This window comes from Sporobolomyces salmoneus, assembly GCF_050403485.1.
Source record: "Sporobolomyces salmoneus JCM6883 DNA, S_salmoneus_JCM6883_v1_ctg17, whole genome shotgun sequence".
NCBI classification, from domain to species: Eukaryota; Fungi; Basidiomycota; class Microbotryomycetes; order Sporidiobolales; family Sporidiobolaceae; genus Sporobolomyces; species Sporobolomyces salmoneus.
The window spans coordinates 39,789-57,121 of NW_027481146.1; the positions used below are offsets into that span (position 1 = coordinate 39,789).

General features: G+C 51.8%; 8 protein-coding genes across 8 annotated transcripts; 2 read left to right on the top strand and 6 right to left on the bottom strand.

Annotated features, from left to right (window-relative positions):
• Nucleotides 1–20: 20 nt before the first annotated feature.
• On the top strand, nt 21–1,927 carry JCM6883_002663 (uncharacterized protein; the record flags this gene model as incomplete). The annotated part of the gene is made up of 9 exons (XM_076631435.1): nt 21–133; nt 207–287; nt 353–401; nt 472–562; nt 638–876; nt 1,253–1,386; nt 1,449–1,480; nt 1,548–1,679; nt 1,755–1,927. 9 exons carry the CDS (start codon nt 21–23, stop codon nt 1,925–1,927), a joined length of 1,044 nt encoding a protein of 347 aa, XP_076488496.1.
• Nucleotides 1,928–2,359: 432 nt separating this feature from the next.
• On the bottom strand, nt 2,360–3,940 carry JCM6883_002664 (uncharacterized protein; the record flags this gene model as incomplete). The annotated part of the gene is made up of 10 exons (XM_076631436.1): nt 2,360–2,480; nt 2,549–2,636; nt 2,708–2,772; nt 2,849–2,905; nt 2,972–2,978; nt 3,038–3,063; nt 3,131–3,229; nt 3,293–3,392; nt 3,477–3,639; nt 3,797–3,940. The coding sequence occupies 10 exons, from the start codon at nt 3,938–3,940 to the stop codon at nt 2,360–2,362; spliced, it is 870 nt and encodes a 289-aa protein (XP_076488497.1).
• A 1,217-nt stretch (nt 3,941–5,157) lies between these two features.
• On the top strand, nt 5,158–7,935 carry JCM6883_002665 (flavin-containing monooxygenase; the record flags this gene model as incomplete). The annotated part of the gene is made up of 14 exons (XM_076631437.1): nt 5,158–5,364; nt 5,428–5,670; nt 5,745–5,979; nt 6,048–6,103; nt 6,173–6,224; nt 6,300–6,633; nt 6,703–6,775; nt 6,841–6,882; nt 6,953–7,027; nt 7,104–7,170; nt 7,233–7,292; nt 7,362–7,609; nt 7,679–7,761; nt 7,836–7,935. 14 exons carry the CDS (start codon nt 5,158–5,160, stop codon nt 7,933–7,935), a joined length of 1,875 nt encoding a protein of 624 aa, XP_076488498.1.
• Nucleotides 7,936–8,437: 502 nt separating this feature from the next.
• Nucleotides 8,438–9,478, bottom strand: JCM6883_002666 (uncharacterized protein; the record flags this gene model as incomplete). Its single annotated transcript, XM_076631438.1, has 1 exon — nt 8,438–9,478. One exon carries the CDS (start codon nt 9,476–9,478, stop codon nt 8,438–8,440), a length of 1,041 nt encoding a protein of 346 aa, XP_076488499.1.
• A 582-nt stretch (nt 9,479–10,060) lies between these two features.
• On the bottom strand, nt 10,061–11,005 carry JCM6883_002667 (uncharacterized protein; the record flags this gene model as incomplete). The annotated part of the gene is made up of 2 exons (XM_076631439.1): nt 10,061–10,507; nt 10,568–11,005. The coding sequence occupies 2 exons, from the start codon at nt 11,003–11,005 to the stop codon at nt 10,061–10,063; spliced, it is 885 nt and encodes a 294-aa protein (XP_076488500.1).
• A 401-nt stretch (nt 11,006–11,406) lies between these two features.
• JCM6883_002668 (uncharacterized protein) lies at nt 11,407–12,670 on the bottom strand (the record flags this gene model as incomplete). The annotated part of the gene is made up of 2 exons (XM_076631440.1): nt 11,407–11,867; nt 11,929–12,670. The coding sequence occupies 2 exons, from the start codon at nt 12,668–12,670 to the stop codon at nt 11,407–11,409; spliced, it is 1,203 nt and encodes a 400-aa protein (XP_076488501.1).
• Nucleotides 12,671–13,589: 919 nt separating this feature from the next.
• JCM6883_002669 (uncharacterized protein) lies at nt 13,590–15,011 on the bottom strand (the record flags this gene model as incomplete). Its single annotated transcript, XM_076631441.1, has 5 exons — nt 13,590–13,746; nt 13,813–14,573; nt 14,706–14,747; nt 14,818–14,890; nt 14,983–15,011. The coding sequence occupies 5 exons, from the start codon at nt 15,009–15,011 to the stop codon at nt 13,590–13,592; spliced, it is 1,062 nt and encodes a 353-aa protein (XP_076488502.1).
• A 1,397-nt stretch (nt 15,012–16,408) lies between these two features.
• On the bottom strand, nt 16,409–17,121 carry ARC15 (Arc15p; the record flags this gene model as incomplete). Its single annotated transcript, XM_076631442.1, has 4 exons — nt 16,409–16,471; nt 16,537–16,620; nt 16,688–16,780; nt 16,855–17,121. 4 exons carry the CDS (start codon nt 17,119–17,121, stop codon nt 16,409–16,411), a joined length of 507 nt encoding a protein of 168 aa, XP_076488503.1.
• Between the last annotated feature and the right edge of the window lie 212 nt (nt 17,122–17,333).

Genomic DNA, 17,333 nt, shown 5'->3' on the forward strand with positions numbered 1-17,333 from the left:
CGACATCGACTCAGCAAAAAATGACCGCAACTTCGAGGACCGCAAAGAGATCGAGGGAAGCACCATCGCAAGGGAAGAGTATAGCTGAACTCCGTCGTGAGAAAGAAGTGAAACGGATCAAGATTGCCATGGCGTTGAGTCTCTCCCCCCTCGTTCCTTCCTTCCACCTCATCGAGCTCATCCCTCCCGTACTTCGAATACTGTAGAGTCACTTCGATCTATATGCTCGTCGAACTCGTGGTTGGTTACTCGTTCTCGGCTCTAGTTCTCGTCGCAGACGCTTTTCAGTGAGTTCTCTCGTTCCTTATCTCGACAACAACAGGGTGACTGACTCGTGCTGCATGAGGAGTAGCATGTTGAACGATCTTGTCGCTTTCATTGTTCGACTCTACGCCGACGAAGTGAGTTTTGCGCTTGATTCCCGATTCTCCTTCGAAGCTCGACTGATGTCGTGATCTTTCTCTCCTCTAGATCGGTGGATTGCAACGACAAGACAGTAAAGACGATTCCGGTTTCACGTATGGTTTCTCTCGAGTCGCATTCGTCGCAAATCTGATCAACGGTGAGTCCCTCGCTCTCGACTCTCCCGTCTATGCTACAACGTCCTGACCTCTCTCGATCTTGCGCGCGTGCGTAGGAGTGATCCTCGTCGCGCTCTGTCTCATGCTCGGACTCGAATCGATCCAACGACTCTACTCTCCCGAACCAATGGAACTTCCACCTCTCGTCGCTGGTCTTGGATTGCTCGCGTGCGGGTGGAACTGGATCATGTGGTTGATGTTCAGGAACGCTAGTCATGGAGATGGCAATGGAGACCATGAGATGCATTCGCATTCGGTTTGTCATCCGGTGTTGTTTCGGAGGGAAATGATTCAAGTGAGTGAGGTTTACCTTTTGAACCCTGTTATGAGCCGACTGATGTTGGAAGTTGATAGGCGGGTATCTCGAGTGCTCGATATCTTGCTGACTCGGCGCGCGTCGAGCACGCTTTGTCCCGAAAGACGTTGCGAAGTCGCAAAGCTTCATCGCACAGGGAAGGTACCACGCACGATCATTCAGACCTCTCGCATTCGAACGTCAAAGAACACGAAAGCTCTCTCAGTGTTCACGCCATCACAGTGAGTGCACTTTCACCTTTCCCTTTCGAAGACACGATCGAGGCTTATTCTCTCTCGCCTCTCGCAGGATCTCGTTCGTCTCCTCCTTGCGATCTCCTCCCGATCAAGCTCATCCCGAATGCGTGTGTTGACAGTTCAATAACGTCGCAGTCGTCCTTGATGGATTGATTTCGTTAGCTTTCGGACCTCGAATCGGTCGAGTTTCGGGAATCTGGAAACCGTGGAAAGGAGTTGGTTACGTTGACCCTCTCGCTTCACTCGTCGTTGTGTGAGTACCATCTATCGCTCGTTTCGCTCGCAGCTGACCAGTTTCGCGAACGAAACCCGAAGGTACTTGATTCTGCGCCATTCTTTCCCTCTCGGTAGGGCCCCTCGTCCCTTCATCACTCACTCAGTTGATCGGCTCATCACATCTCTCCTCCTCCTCAGTGACTGCATCTTCCTACGCTCTCATGCAAGCATTCGATCCTCAACGCACGAAACGTTTCCGACAAATCTTCCAGTCTACTCAAGAATGGCTCCCCGCCTCTCTCTGCGAGCGTCTCCACCTTACCCTGGTCGGTGAGTGCTCGAGCTCTGCCACTCCTTCCGGAGGTGTTTCGTGCTGACACGCTCGTCTGCTCGTCTGAGGTGCAGAATTGCGCATCTGGTCCCTCTCGAAAGAAGATCACATAGCAACGATCAAGCTCAAAGTAGCTCCAGTCAATACAGGAGAAAGACTCGTCATTGGGCTTGATGATTTGTCTGTGATCGAACAAGCTGCGAGAAAGGTACTCAAGAGAGCGAATATTAGGGAGGAAATGATGTGATTTTCTCTTTTCTGTCCAGTCGAGGTCGTGGTCTCGAGTCCGCCGCTGACTAGAGTTTGTGGAATGTAGTACTGTCGAGATTATCACGAGTGATAAAGGGGTTCGTCAAGGAGTAGCTAATTGAACTTGTCGAAATCGAAAAGCGGCCTTCGGTGCCTTTCTCTCTCTCAGGGGCTTCCTCTCTCAGGCTACCTATCTCCCGCACTCGTCGGGCGACTCGAGAGTGATAATCTGACAAAGAGGGTACTGCTTATTTCGATTCGATTCATGGGACTCATAGATGCGACAAAATAGATACTAGAAGAAGATGACGAGAAAGACCAAAGAGCTCGTCCTCGAAAGGACGGCCCAACTACAAGTACAGTATTAGGAGGTCGTGCAACTGATCAAGGAGAGACGGAGGAACGGAAGAGAAGGGAGAACCGGGAGGACCTAAGCTTGGTGAGCTCGATCCTTGCGAGCTCCTCGTGCCATGAAAGTCGAAAGGTCTCCGACAGGAAGGGAGATGGGCATTCCGGTCGAATCGAAGACCAATACGACAAGGAGATACCATCTAGGGCAGTAGTAACGTCGGCGTCAGTCGGAGAAGGAGAGAATGGTACTTTCGAAGACACGACTCACCCCATGCAGCAGGTTAGGAAACCGAAAGCGCCAGCAGCCGTCGTGATGCCCTCAATCATACTAAGACGGCCGAGAGCGACTTTGATGTCTGTGGCATCGATTACGAAATTCGAGGAGGATCAGCTGAGTTTGGATCGCTCAATTGATTTGCGTACTTACAGAGGGCAGTAAGGAGGCAGAAGGTGACTTCGAGGAACGAGAAGAGCAGTACGAAGACGACATTCCTGTGCAAGATTGTTTTTCGGTGGTGAGTTCCCTCAAAAATTTCCGAATTTGTGGAAAACGACCCGGAAAGCTCACGTTCTGAGGGAAGCGATCATGTAGATGAAGTTGAGGATAGACCACCAGCAGAGATATCTAAAAATAACACAATAGATGAGCGTCAGCGGAGGAAGCACGGGAAGCCACTTAAAAGGGATTTACAGCCCGACTACGGAAAGCGCAAGCGTCAGTCAAGCGATACGGAAAGGAAGAGAAGAAACGACTCACTTCCTCCGTTATAATCAGCCGTAGTGCTATGAAGGGCAGCTTATCAGCAAGTAGAACCAACCGCACTACTCCCGAGAGAGAAAAAGGACGTACGCGCCGACAGCGGTGGCAATACCTTGAGCTGGTGCTAAAAGGTATCCAAATGACAACCAGAACGAACCGAAGGTGAAGAATACGACGACGGTGAAAGTGCTTTATAGTGAATCGTTGCATCAGCAGGCGCAGAAAGTGGACTTTCTAAAACATCGAACTTACTTTCCGAGGACCCACTCCAGTATGGCAGCAACCATCAATCCGATACCTCCCATGAAGAGCATAGCTCCCACCAAAGTCGGGCCGGCGTTAGTCGTCGTATCTGTTTCGCGGAATTCGAAAGTGTAAGTTGAAATGAACGAATACTCTCTCGGGAGCTTTCCGAGTCTAGAGGACATAGACTTACTAGCCCACCCCATCAAAAAACAACTGAAGGGTGTAAGACAAAGCAAGAACGAAGCGATTCCAAGCGGAGTTGGGTTTGCGAAACGTTTCGAAAGATCTCCCTTCGATTTACGTCCTCCCGGCTCGAGGTAGAGTCGCTCGAACTGTTCTTGGGTCAATTGGATCTATATCGAGACGTACACAAGCAGACAAGTCAGTACCATGGACCTGGAACGAGAGAGAGGGAAGAAGGAGAAACGACGACGACAACGAGAAAAGACCGTTTTCTTGTCGTCTCGCGCCCTCCTCTCATCCTAGGATCGACGAGAGAATGAGACTCACCGATAGCTGACGACCCATAGGTGCGCCTCCTTCGAGTAAGTCGCGGTTGTCGACGTCTGACATTGCGGCGTGGTGGTGGTGCGAAGATTTCTCGTCGACGTGTGTAGGTAGGTGATTTGCTGAGCTTGTCGAGGGGGCAGACATTGTAGAAAGATGAACGAGCGAGAGGAAGAGAAACAAGAAGGGAAAGAAGGAGAGGCAATTTAGAAAGAGGAGTCTTCGAAGGAAGCGGAGATGTGCTTTTTCTCCCTCGTTCGCTTTGCTCCGATCGCGACGTTCGACTACGCTTGGTTGCCGCGCGAGAGGACTTCTGACATTGGAATGGAATGAGCCCCACAAGGAAGCGAGAAAGGGAGCTATTGCCAGAGTGGTAACGTGACTCAAACGCTTCGAGAGCGAACGAGCGAAAATCGAGGGGAAAAATCTCTTCAAATTGTCTAGACTTTTGATAGAACTTGCTCGCTTCTAATCGACCCGGCTACGTACCTCGCTGATCCCACGATATCGAGCTCGAGTCCGCTGATACTCTGCACTAAGCCCTCGCTCTCTTGCCTCGGTTGATTCTTTGCGAGCTCCATTTGTCCGGTTTTGTTCCCCTCTTTTGACACTCGCTCCTCCTACAGTAGCCTGCCGTCGAGTGGACTAGCTCAAGTATGTATGTCTCTGATTGATTCGGGTAGAGGCTGGTTTAGCAACTCGGTCCGTGTCAACTTGTTTCCAAATTACATCCCGTAGTTTCAGGCGCTGCGCGAGTCGATCACCTTCCTATATGCGTGCTCTCTCTGCTGTATGATAGACGGTGGCCATTGTCGAAGAAGCGTCGACAACTTGAAGCAAGCGCGAAACGACGGAAGAGGGCATGCGCACGGACCGTCTCGACGCAGTGACTTCCATTTTTTCTTTCTCTCCATGAATCCAGTAGTTTCTGTCTCTCTTCGCGTCTCGTGAGTTATGCCCCTCGTTCTAGTCGTGCAGCGCATACAGTAGATCAGACTTACTTGCGAAAGGTACTGATAACAGCTTGAAACTTCCTGCCGAGCTGTATCGTCTCCACAATTTTGCTCAGCTGATACGAACTTTGAAAGGGAAGGGGCTCTCGCTGTTTCACAGCCCAAATAGTCCGCTCTCTCAAGGGGTCACACTCTCCGTTCCCCTCCTTCCACGTCAGCACACTCGCAGTTTCACACGTACTCAGCGCTAGCCTCGGGAAAGTACAAGTGAGGCGGTTCAGTTTGCTCTCCCCCACTTGAAGCCGAAAAGAAGTTTCCCCTCCTCCGAAATCCGAGTCCTCGTTTCAAAGCTATCTCAACTGCTGTCCCCTCTCTCTTCCTTCCACCACAAGCCAACCGCTCTCTCACAGGATGGCGGCTATCTTGGACACGATCAAACAAACCATCTCTCACGTCGAAAACATCTCTATCTCGCCCACCAAACCTCCTCAATCTCAAACCCCATTCGAAATCGCCCAAGCGTTCTGTACGAGCTTGCAAAGCGCTTTCGATGCTAAGGACATCGATGGAATCATCAAGCACTTCAGGGAACAAGACGGTTGGTGGAGGGACATCTTGGTGAGCTTCTTCGTCGCATTCAACCGAAAGTGGACTCGTTGATGCTGACAGACTGAAATGTAGACGATCGACTTCGATTTCAATTCGCTCAAGACGTCGGATATCCGAGGACACTTGACGAAATACGGCGTTCCCGCTATTCACCAACTCAAGCCGATTCGTGAGCACGATGCGAAATTCGTCGAAGGCGCGGGTTGGCTTCAAGCTTTCACCACTTACGAGACTGCCGAAGGTCGAGGACGCGGTTTCCTTCGTCTCAAGGAATCGGCTCCCGGAGTTGGAGACTGGAAAGCGTTCATCTTTTTCGTCAGTTTTCAGTGTCTCTCTTCTGTCTGGCTCGTCTTTCAGTTGCTGACGACGATTCGTTCCCACTCTCGCAGTCGGCTCTATGGGAAATCAAGGGCCACGAACCGAATGCTCACGCTCGTCGACCTCTCGGAGCTGTTCACGGTCTTCACGACGATGCCGACAACTGGCTCGACCGTCGCAAGAAAAAGGCCAAGTTCGAAACCGAAGACCCTCAGGTTCTCATCGTCGGAGGAGGTCAAAACGGACTCATGCTCGCTCGTAACCTCGGAGTTCTCGGAATCAACACCCTCATCGTCGAGAAGAACTGTGAGTTCTCCTCCTACTTCGGTTTCTCGAGCTCCTTCTCACCTACTGACTTGCATTCTCGACTGCAGCTCGAGTTGGAGACAGTTGGCGTCGTCGTTATCACACACTCTGCTTGCACGATCCCGTCCGTCAATGTCTCGATTTCAATACCGCATCTACTCGAACTGACTTGATTTCGTTCATTCTTTCCTAGGTTTGGGCCGATCATTTCGCTGGTCTTCCTTTCCCCGACGAGTGGCCCATCTGTGAGTTCCCAGCCCGCTTCTCGAGGTCTGAACCGGCCTCGTTCTGACTCCGTTTCCCCTTTGATCGATTCGCAGACACTCCCAAGGACAAACTCGCAAACTGGATGGAACATTACGCTGAGATCATGGAACTCAACATTTGGCTCGAATCGACGATCGACCGCAACCCTCAATACGACGCTCAATCGAAAACTTGGACCGTCAAAGTGAACCGAAAAACGGGACAAGATCGCACGATCAAGGTCAATCACCTCATTCTCGCTTCTGGTTTCTCGGGAGAGGCTCGTCTACCGAATTTCCCGATGGATGAGTTCAAGGGAGTCATTCATCACTCTTCGCAACATCCCGGTTGCGTAGGTCAAGGTTGGGAGGGAAAGAAAGCGATCGTCGTCGGTGCTTGTAACTCTGGGTGAGCCTTCCACAAATCTTTCAAGCGACTAGGATCAATGAAGCTGACCGTCGAGTGTGAGCACGACAGACACGATATCGCTTTCGATTTCTGCGAATCAGGGGTCGAAACGACCATGGTACAACGTTCTCACACTTACTTCGTGCGTTTCATCTGCTTGCTCCTCCCTTGCCCTTCTCGCTTATGGCTGACGACCGCCGTATGTAGATGAGTTCGAAGCACGGTATTCCAGGACTTCTGAAGGGTGTCGTGAGTTTTCCTTTCGCTGCATCGTTTCGAGTTCCCCTGAGTCTGACCTCGCTCTCGCTATCGAGCGTAGTACGAAGAAGGAGGTCCTCCTACCGACGATGCCGATATCATGCTCACTTCGCTTCCGATCGATGTTCTCGCCGAGGTGAGCTTTGACGTTTATTTACCTCTCTCGCTTACACGTATTCTCATTTCTGACTCTTTTCGTTCTTCCGTGATAGTTCCACGTTCAAGCGACGCAGGATATCGCAGAACTCGATAAGGATATTCTCGGTCGTCTTGCAAAGGGTAAGGTTCGCCGCGTTCTCATGCTGTGGCGCTGATGCTGACTTACTCCTCGACCTCTGCAGCCGGTTTCAAGCACAACCCTTACCCGGCAGGTCTCTTCATCAAATACTTCCGAGATGGAGGTGAGTGAACCGCTTTCGCCGAAAGCTTTCCATCTCCAGAACTGACCAGATTTCGTTCGTGCTTCGTAGGAGGATACTACATCGGTATCGAAGGTCCCGAGGAGATGATCGCAAGCGGAAAGATCAAGATTAAGCAAGGAGTCGAGATCGAGAAACTCACCGAGAAGGGAATCCTCTTCAAAGACGGAGAGGAGAGAGAAGCAGATATCATCGTTCTCGCGACTGGATACAGCTCTCAACGTACTACGATCGCCAAAGTCATCGGTGACGAAGTTGCGAAGAACGTCGGTGCTCTATGGGGTCAAGACGCTCAAGGAGTGAGTAGTTTTTCTCGAGCTTGTCCTCTCCCACGAAGGTCTCTGACTCACTCTTTGCTCTTTCGCTAGGAAATTCCCGGAGTCTGGAGGAACTCGGGAGTCCCCCGATTCTACTTGCAATCTGGTAACCTCTTCCAAGCTCGTTGCTTCTCGTGAGTTCTTTTCTCCCTTTTCCGACGAAATCGCAAGCAGATTTCCTGACAGTCCCTCCCTTCCTTCCCAACAGCAAACATCTCGCGATGCAGATCCACATGATTGAGCTTGGTCTTCGTGACTCGGATCCAGAAGCCGTCAAGTACAAGGCGACTAACGATCCTCGCTTCTAGTTTCTCTCCCTCTTCTCTCCTCTCTTTTCCGTCTCTTACTTGTTCAGCCTTGTTTCTCCTTGCACTTTTCTCCGGTCTTACTTGGTCACCTTATTTGCCTTCCGTTCGGGATGAGCTTTGTAACGAATAGTCGTTGTGAATCGAAATGAAGTTTAGTACCTACAATCTTCCAATTTCTGCGCTTCGTGGAGCCCTTCTCACACTGCTTCTCGAGAGACGGTTCATCCTGCGTGGGAACGTCTGGAGAGACAGCGGAGGTCAAGGAGAAAGATTTCGACAGTTGTCGATTCGAAGCTTAGTCTTGGTAGAACGGCTTTGACAACACCCTGCGAGGGATGATAGTATCGTAAACAAAGCAGATCGCATAACAAGGCTCCTTCCTCTACTCCGACTGTCAAAGCTAAGAGATAGAGGGAAAGGGAAGAAAAAGAACTGACGGAACAGATAAATTTCGATAACGCCTTTTGTTTCTCCCACTGCGCGACTTCATTCTCCTTCCTGTTCACGAGTCGATCCAGCACGAGGTATACAACAGCCACCTAGGACTGATCTCCTTCACCAGTTTCACTTCATCTCGTTTGATCCCAGCAAAACCTTGGCGAGTGTCGTTCCTCACTTCGCGGTCCGGCGCAACCGACCGAATGGTACAAGGAGAGACTTCGAGGACTTGAAGGTTGAAGGTCTTGACGAAGCGAATGAAACGGAGATTGGCATCGCGAGGAAGATCGAGGGAAACGTTGACAATCGAGTGTTCGTCCTGCTTGTCGTGATGTGCGCTGCCCGAGATCGTCGAGTATGTCGACCCGTCCCTTTGAGCACGATTTGGGATCGTGATGAGGGAAACGACGTCGAGATCGAATTTCCCATATTCGCGATTGACGGAGACGACACGATCGAGAGGATGAGAGAGTCCGAACTTGGCGAGGAGATCGTGAATAGGCTGTTGTGAAGCTCGCATGTCAGAAGCGGCTCTCAGAGAACGGGAAACGTAAGAACTTGCCACATAGGCGATACCGTTGTCGTCACCTCGCATCAACCTGTTGAGGAGCTGCCAGTAACCGTCAACGTCTTCGATCCAGTCCGAGGGACGACACCCTGGTACCCCGTTCCGTACAAAATCCCAACTCTTCCTCACCGGCACGCGGTCGCATTCAGCTTCGTGCTCGATCATGAACGGTGCCAACAATTCGTGTTGTGCGCGCTCCATCTCGGCTACGACTGCCCAGCGCTTCATCCTTTCCCAGGTTTCAACCGTTACCTTCTCGACTAGACCTTGCATCGTTCCTTCGCCAAGTAGGGTTCCGTTCGTCTTGCGGAGTAAGATCAAATCGAAAAATTGGAAGGTTTGTTCGATGAGCGGCCAGGCGAGCGAGGCCGTGAACAGGTCGGTAGCTCGTACTGTGATTCCGTATCCGAGAGTCGTAATCGAGGTCATCGGACAAGCGGGAGAGGGAAGGGAAGAGGAGCGTTGAACGAGAGCAGTGCGGAAGAGGGCAAGGGCGGGCGAGAGCGGTGGACGAGCAGGGAAGGGACAGACAGACATTTCGAGTATCTTGCAGACCCGTCTGAGGCGGTCTGGGAGGTGACCGGAGTCGAAAGAGAAGGAAAGAAGTCGAAGAGAGATCAAGAGTTGTCAAGGTCGGGGCACAAGGCGAGGGACGTGCATCGGTTTACCATCGGTCAAAGTGGGTTCTGGAATAATCGGTTTGGCAATGAGCCCGAGAGGAGCGAGAGAGCAGTGATGAGCGGCTTGATCTCCAAAACCAATTCCTGGTTGTCCGAGGCGATACGGAGAGTCGGCGAGAGGTCGATCAAAGAGAGTTGTATTGCTGCTGCCGTGTGAGCACCGAAGACGACCGACAGGACAATGAGGCGAGACGAAGGCGGAAAGCTAACGGAGTCGATAAATCTGCCACTGCTCCGTCAAACATGCTAGCCAGCTTCCTCCTCTGGACACAGTTATGAGCTTCGAGAGAAGCATGAGACTGTGACAGCTTCGACGAAAGGCGCACCATGTCATTTCGCCAGGAGGAAGGAATCTTTCAAAACTCAAGTCGTTCTGTCGGATCTCCTTCGTTCAGAATAAGGGCAACGTCGCTACGATCTAGATACTCAGTTCTACAAGCTAAGGTCCCCACTCCATCCAGCACGAGGTAAACAACATCCACCTGGGTTTGATCTGTCGAACGTCGGTTTTCACTTGATCCTTTTTGACTCCGATGAGACCTTTGCGTGAGTCGTACTTCGCTTCGGGACTCGGGGCGACACATCGAAGGGTAGTGTCAGTGACCTCCAGAACTCGGAGCTTGAAGGTTCGAATGAAACGGATGAAGCGAAGATTGGCGTCGAGAGGAAGATCGAGGGAGACGTTAACGAGGGTGTGTTCGTCTTCGTACTCGCCGTAACCCATTTCTGCCGAGAGTATCGTGTGTGACGAAGCATTCCTTTCTACTCGACGAGGAATCGCAATGAGCGCGATGTTGTCCAAAGCGAAGTCGGCTTTCGGATCGAGAGTTATGAGGCGGGGGAGAGGATGAGCGAGTCCGAAGGAAGCGACAAGGTTATGGATAGGCTGTGATAGTTTGAGACGTCAGACCTGATCGTGAAAGCGCGGGAGGGTGTTGAAGCTCACTTTCAAAGAACTGTTGTAACCGTTTCTGAATTGATGAAGCATCGTAAGGAATTCGGGGTCATCGATGCGCAGATAGCTCATCGGATACCAGTCAGGGACTCCATTCCTAACGTAATCCCAACTCTTCTTCTTGGGGAGCTCTGGAGCCTCTTCGCACCTGTCGTCCCATTCCAAGAACGGTGCCAAAAATCGATGTTCCGCGTCCTCCATCTCAACTAAGATGACCCACTGCTTGATCCTTTCCCATGACTCGACTGGTACCTTCTCGATTAATCCTTCCATCTTTCCTTCGCTCAGAAGGGTGCCGGTGCGTTTACGGAGGAAGAGCAAATCGAAGAAAGTGAAAGTGGGTTCGAGAGCGGGCCAAGCTTGGGCGGCGGTGAGGAGATCCGTTGCCAACACGGTGAGTCCGTAGCTGAGATTGGTGATTGACGACATCGAGAGACGAAGGAGAAGCGGAAAGGAGGACGAGGCTTGTGAGGAGGAGGAGAGGGATTAGGCGGTATCGACGAGAGCGTAGCGGAGCTCGGGGGCGGTCGGGTTTGGGTAAGGCTTCTGTAACGCACGGTGGAGATCGTGAGCAGATGAGATAAACAAGAGAAGAGTCGAGAGGAGCCTCCGTTGTCCATCTATTCATCGACCGATCGAAACGCACGAACCTCCTTAGGTGAACACGTCGATAGGGGTCAAGCGCTTCGCGTCAGAAGACACAGTCTTATGAGAACAAACTTGAAGAATAGACGACGGTACGACAGAAACACAGCTTGCACCAGCGAGATTGCCGCAAAAAGATGTCCACAGCGGCCTACTCTTGGTCTACTCGTCTCTTCCCCGATTCTTTACTTCTTCATCCCAAACAACCCCGGAATAACTTTCGTGAAAGCGTTCGTGACTGCCTCTGAAACTTGTTCAGCTGCCAAAGTCGCGGTCGAAAGCAGATCGTTTTCACCTCCAGATGGTGTTCTCGTCGCTTTGTCTTCAGTGGCCGTTGGAGGAGGTGAAGGCGAAGGTCGTTTTCGATTACGAGACGATCGAGATTGACGAGTGGAAGGGGGCGTAGGAGAGGGATCAATAACCGGAGTCGCAGGTTTTGAAGGGGGAGGGGAAACCGAACGAGGTCGAGGTTTGCGACGCCTAGAACGGGATCGCTGAGCCGAAGCCTGACTGACAGGAAGGGGAAGCGATTCGTCACTTTCTTTTTCGGTCCGAGCCCTGCGAGAGTCGAGAGGAGGAGGAGGATTTGGCGAGGGAGATTCGACGGGGCGGCGGTTTTGGGCGCGACGAGATGGAGGACGAGTTGCTGTAGCTAGAGACGGGTAAGCTACATAGCACAGACCAATGTAAAGACAAACAAAATTCACAGCGCGATCTGGGTTCCCCGATTCTCAATCGTCGTCGACTTCCTCTCCTCCTCAATTTCGACTCTGTTTCGCTATCATCGTACACCGCCTTCGTCGATTCAATGCTGGCCGTCGGTGACAGCTCCCGTTCATCAGAGTCTTCTCGGGCGTCTGGCGATGGTCTTCGCGGATACCTCGGAGTGCTTTTCCGTTCCCTCAATTTCTTCTTCCCCTTTCCCGCTCTCTCTTCCGCCTCGTCTCGATAGCTTTCCTCCTCGGTTCCATCACCCCGCATCGACGCCAATTGATGCTCCCTCGCTTCCTCCTCCATTCTCTTCTCCATCTCGACCTGAGCCAACCTGATTCTCTCCATCTCCGGCTTCCATTTCTCCCATTCCCTCACTCTACTCTTCCTCCTACCCGTCCCTGCTGTCGGGGCTGTAGAAGGCGCCGAGCTTGATCTGATGGGTTGTCGTCGTTGTCCGTCACGAGAGGAGGTGCGGTCGGGAGGAGGGGAAACAGTCGAATCGAGTAAATCCCATTTTTGCATCATGATCCTGGTTGCTTCGTCCGCTGAAAGGTACTCTTCATCTTCATCTTCTTCTACGTAGCGACCTCGTGTGCCGCGACTCTGAGACCGACTGGGAGGGATGTAGTCGAGTGGAGCGGAACTTTGAGGTTGAGTCGGGAGAGAACGACGAGGTGGGAGATAGCTTGCTGGACGAGATCTTGCGCCATCGACGTAGTCAGCTCGGCGAGGCATCTCAGATCGCATAAGGAGCTGGAACGGAGGCAGAAAGAGCACAGAGAACTGAGCGTAAGTCGCGATCAGCGCTGAAGAATCTCCTCCGGTCGACTGCCGCGGAGTAGTGTGTTTCTCTGCTTTGCGCTTTGGGAACGCTCTGGAGGGTGAAAGAATATCGAGAAGATCTCTGGAGCATTGCAGCAAGTTGTTTCTGGTGAGGAGAGGTCGAAACAAGCAGCGAGACGGGATTCGGTCGAGACCTATCGATTCATTCGATGTACGCGTCAGTTCGCCCGTTCTCCACTGTCCATACGTCTTATTATCCAGCAAGGAGAGTCGAGAGAGAAGAAGGAATCAGGGATTAAAAGTTATCGATCACTGACTTGTACTCCGAGTCCAAGCCCGGCGAAGGGGGACTCTCGCTATTGAAAAGCAGGAGTAAAGTCCAGCTCTTCACTCACTCCCACGAAAGGAGGAGGAGAGGAGCGGATTCAGGCGCAAATTATAAAAAAGCATCACATTCAAGAGGGAGGGGAGAGAGGGGAGAGGAGGTACAGAGACGAATGCTTACAGATCAAGAGCGGCAATATTTCGTTGGCGAACGAGTCGGGTGTGGGTTGAATATCGAACTGAGAAGTCGGGAGGAGAGAGAGGAAGACAGAGAGTCCGAGACGACAGGTTGTCAATTTCGAGCAGAGCATCTCAGTGAAGCGTGTCAAGTATCACGAGCAATACGATGCACCGATTGAGTCTGCCCGAGAGTGAGACGAGGATGAAGCGGAAATAGCAGTTTTCAAGCGAGAAATGCAAAACTTTCTTTGCGCTCCCTCGTCTTCGCTTGACAGCCACTTTGAGGTTGTCTCAACCATCTGGCACGAAGAGAGAGCGGACGAGGGGAACGTAACATTACGCAAGCTCCAATAAGAGGGTCTTCTGCTCAATCTCCTCCCCTTCCTTCTCTCCATCCTTCCCTCTCTTCCTCCAGTTCCATCCACGCCATCGCAACTGCTATCCAGAAGCTCGGCTCATAGCCAGATTCGTCGACTAGGTCGGTCGATACCGTAAGAGTTCCTTTCGAGGGAGAGGGGAACAACCTGTACGACGAGCGAAAACTCAAATCTCAGTTCAAGCTCGAGAGGAGAACGGAGGACATGGCTCACGTAGGTGGATCTTCTTCGAAGTACATGAGCACTCGCTGCATGCTTTCTGTCTGCGAAGGTGGTACCGTCTCGCTTGATCCGCCGTTCGTCCAGATACAACTCCATTTCCCTTCTTCGACGACCAAGCTTCTCATTCGATTCAACAACCGCCGACCGAGATTCGCAGGATTTGTTCGTTGTCGTTGCTCGAGGAGACTCGGAGGAAGGAAAGGCTGTAATCGAAACGTTGCGAGCTGATTCTGATTGAGGTTCGGCATGGAGGAAAGATCGCGCGGAGGAGATGTCGGCTCGGAGAGCAGATCCCTCGAGTTTACTGTCGATGTGGTAGAAGAGGCCGACTCATTGGAAAGCGAGGGAGTCATATCGAGTCGATAACTCGATGATTTCGGACGCGATTTCTTCTTGTGTGTTGAGGAATGACTCGCTTGAGTCGGGGTCAAGGGGTCTTCTTCTCCCTCGTCTCGAAGTGAAGTTGTCGACACAGCGGCGAGATCGAGAGGTTGAGGTCGAGGAGATCTTCCTTTCGTCGGCGCCGTGGGGATTGAGAGTTTGAATTCGAGAGTATTCGCCTCTTCCTCCTCCCTCTTGCTCTTCCTGCTTGCGGCTTCTTCAAAGTCGACGAGTGGAATGTATTGACTGTCAGGGCAGTTGGGGGATCGGACGACCAGGTAACGAGGCCAAGGGGGAGAAGATTTCGAGGTCGACCTCGAGACGGATTGTCGAGGTCGATGGAGAGTGAAGCGAGGGCTTTGATGCGAGTCCTATCGAGAGCGAGAGCTCAGAGTCGTCAGTTCAGTCCTCGGATGACGTACGGTCAAGAGAGAGAGAGGAAAGCTCGGATTGAGGAAAAACGAAAAGTCGCAGGAGAGATTGAATCGTAAGGGAGAGCTCACGAGAATAGTCGAGACAATCTCATCGTCCGTCAGTGATCGCGTCTGTGGAGACGAACAAGCAGGATCAGCTCAACCAGGGCGCGCTAGAGAGACGAAAGAAGCGAAGACTCACTTTTGACCAGATTAACCTTCCATTCGATGGATCCTTGATCGTCACTACCTCCTCGCCGTCCAAGTAATCGCTCCTGTGTCGCGCACAAGACTGTCAGTGTCAGCTCGAAGGGGAGAAGAGGGAACTTGGAGAGACGTGTGAGCCGAAATCGGAGTTGGAACTCACGTTTCGAGGCGGTATGAACGCATGGGCATCTCTGTGGGACAGTTCTAGTGGTCCGGAGCTGGTATCTAGTCGAGTAAGATGGAAGGGGGAGCCTCAAAGTCATTCAACTTGAACCGACATCTCTTTCCCTCCTTCTCTTCACTTCCGACTATTCAAAGCGACTAACCACCCTCACTAGCGACTACAACGATCCTGCATCAGCATCCGACACGTCTACAGCGTCTACAGCGATTCTTTCCGCTCGTTCCCCCTCTCCCCTCTTCGCCCTTCCCCTTCATCTCTTCAGCTCCTCTTACAGCTCTTCGAGCTACAGCACAGTCTGGTGACCCAACAGTACCCCACTCGGCGTCCGACAGCTTCGCTTTTCGACAAGCTCCCCAGTCGGGCCCTCCAAACTTCGGGACCTCCCCATCCTGATCCCTCACCTACTCGGGGATTTCAATGCGGCTACCGCCAGCAGGCGAGAGCATTCAGATGACAGTGGGTAGGAGAAACAAGGAGGAAATCATGGGCAATGGAGAAAGGTTTGGCGAAGAACGATTTCGCATGTTCGCTGGGTGAAAGCTGTGCCCGCTGGTTCGAGCTTTCCGCGCCTCGCAAGGACATGGATCGTTGAGCTTGGTGAACTTGGGGCCACCTCGAGGGGGATCAAGAGAAGCAGAGATTTGAACAGTTTGATCGCTATTTCAAAGGTAGCAGTGGGATCGAGACTCTGTCGAGGTTCCCTCGCAATTCAGACCATCTTAGAGTCTCAATTGTTCGAGGAACGGTCGACAGGTCTGATCCCAATTCTACCTATGGTGTAGCGGTCAAATCTCAATCTTCGCAGCTCTTGCTTCCCCGGAGGTCATCCTTGACTGTCTCTCCTCGGCTCCGATAGGCCTACTTTGAGCTTGATGGAACTGGAGGACTGTATCTGACGGACTGGCTTTCAAATCTCCAGCTTTCGAGCATCTTCCGCTCCCCCTTTCGTAACCTTCCCGCTTCTTCCCTCTCAGTTGTTGGTATCCGTTTGTGTTCGCCCTTGGGCTTCGTCGGTGTTGCTGTCGAAACCTGCTTGCTATGAATGACATCTTAGCGATTCCATAGGTTTCGCACTGTATGACGAATCGAAGAGTTTTCGCGGAGAAGGAAGAGAGACGGTACAAGCGTCTATGCCCGGAAACAAGAGGCAGAAGTAGGACGACAGTGTTCAGGCTGTGCGAATTTGTCTGTCTTCACAGTGTGCGAATTTGTGGCAGTGTGCGAATTTGTCTGTCTTCAATTCTTGGAACTTCGGTTGCTCGCCACGAGATCAAATAGTATCGTTACTCCCATCTCTGACGAGCGAATCACATATAGCAGATCTCATTTGCAGCCTTACTGACTTGGGCCGGGTATCGCTTCGCTCTCCCTATCTACAGATACTAAATCGCAACCTCTTCGTTCAAACTCTTCGTCGATCCGTCATGACCCTGACAATACATCCGATTCCAGCTACTTCCACGAGCTACCGTAGGAAAGCAATGTCAATAACGGTGAAAAGAGGAAGAAACCAGGAAGAAATGAACTTACTTTCTCGTGCCAACCCAAAACTGCGTTTCCACTTGAATCTCCCAAGTTCTCCATCGCTTTATACAAGTATTTCATCAGTGTGACCTACCAACACCGCATCAACGAGAATTAGCTGACGGCAGAGACCGAACAAGAGGAGGATTGAGCTGACTTGTTCTGAAGGAGTTAAAGTTTGTACGAGGTTGGGAATATCGGTAGATCTTGAGGAATTGATCACTGACAACACTGCCGACAACGCGATACCCTACCACCCTCCGTCATTCCATTAGTTCCTGTTCCCCACTCGGCCAAAGAGAGCAGAAGAAAGAACGAGCTCACTTTCGCCTGTTTAATTTCCCTATCGTCGTCCTCTCCATACGGGTACTCTCCCTCTTTCAAACACTCCTTCAACGCACTCGCGACATCGCCAGATTGTAGAGCTTGACGAATGACCCGTTCTTTCGATTGCGTGTCACTGAGGATTTGAGACGAAGGACGAGGATCGGGAACGTAGAGAGAGGAAGGGAGGACGAGTTCTTCGTCGTATTGATCAACGTTGATCTTGCGGAACGGGATACCCGAGATCGCGGCGGTGGAAGCAGACATGAGGGGAGAGGGATGTGACCGAACTGGGCGAGATTGAGAGTGCAGGGAAAGTCGGGCTCGAGCCGGATAGAGATGAGCTTTGTATTGAACGGTTCGTAGGTGTATTGATCGAGTTTGGGGAAGGGATCGGGATCAAAAGGTGGAGCGAAACGATCTCGTCCTTTTCCATCTCGAATTCCGACTTTCACCTCAAACATCGACCAGGGACTCCC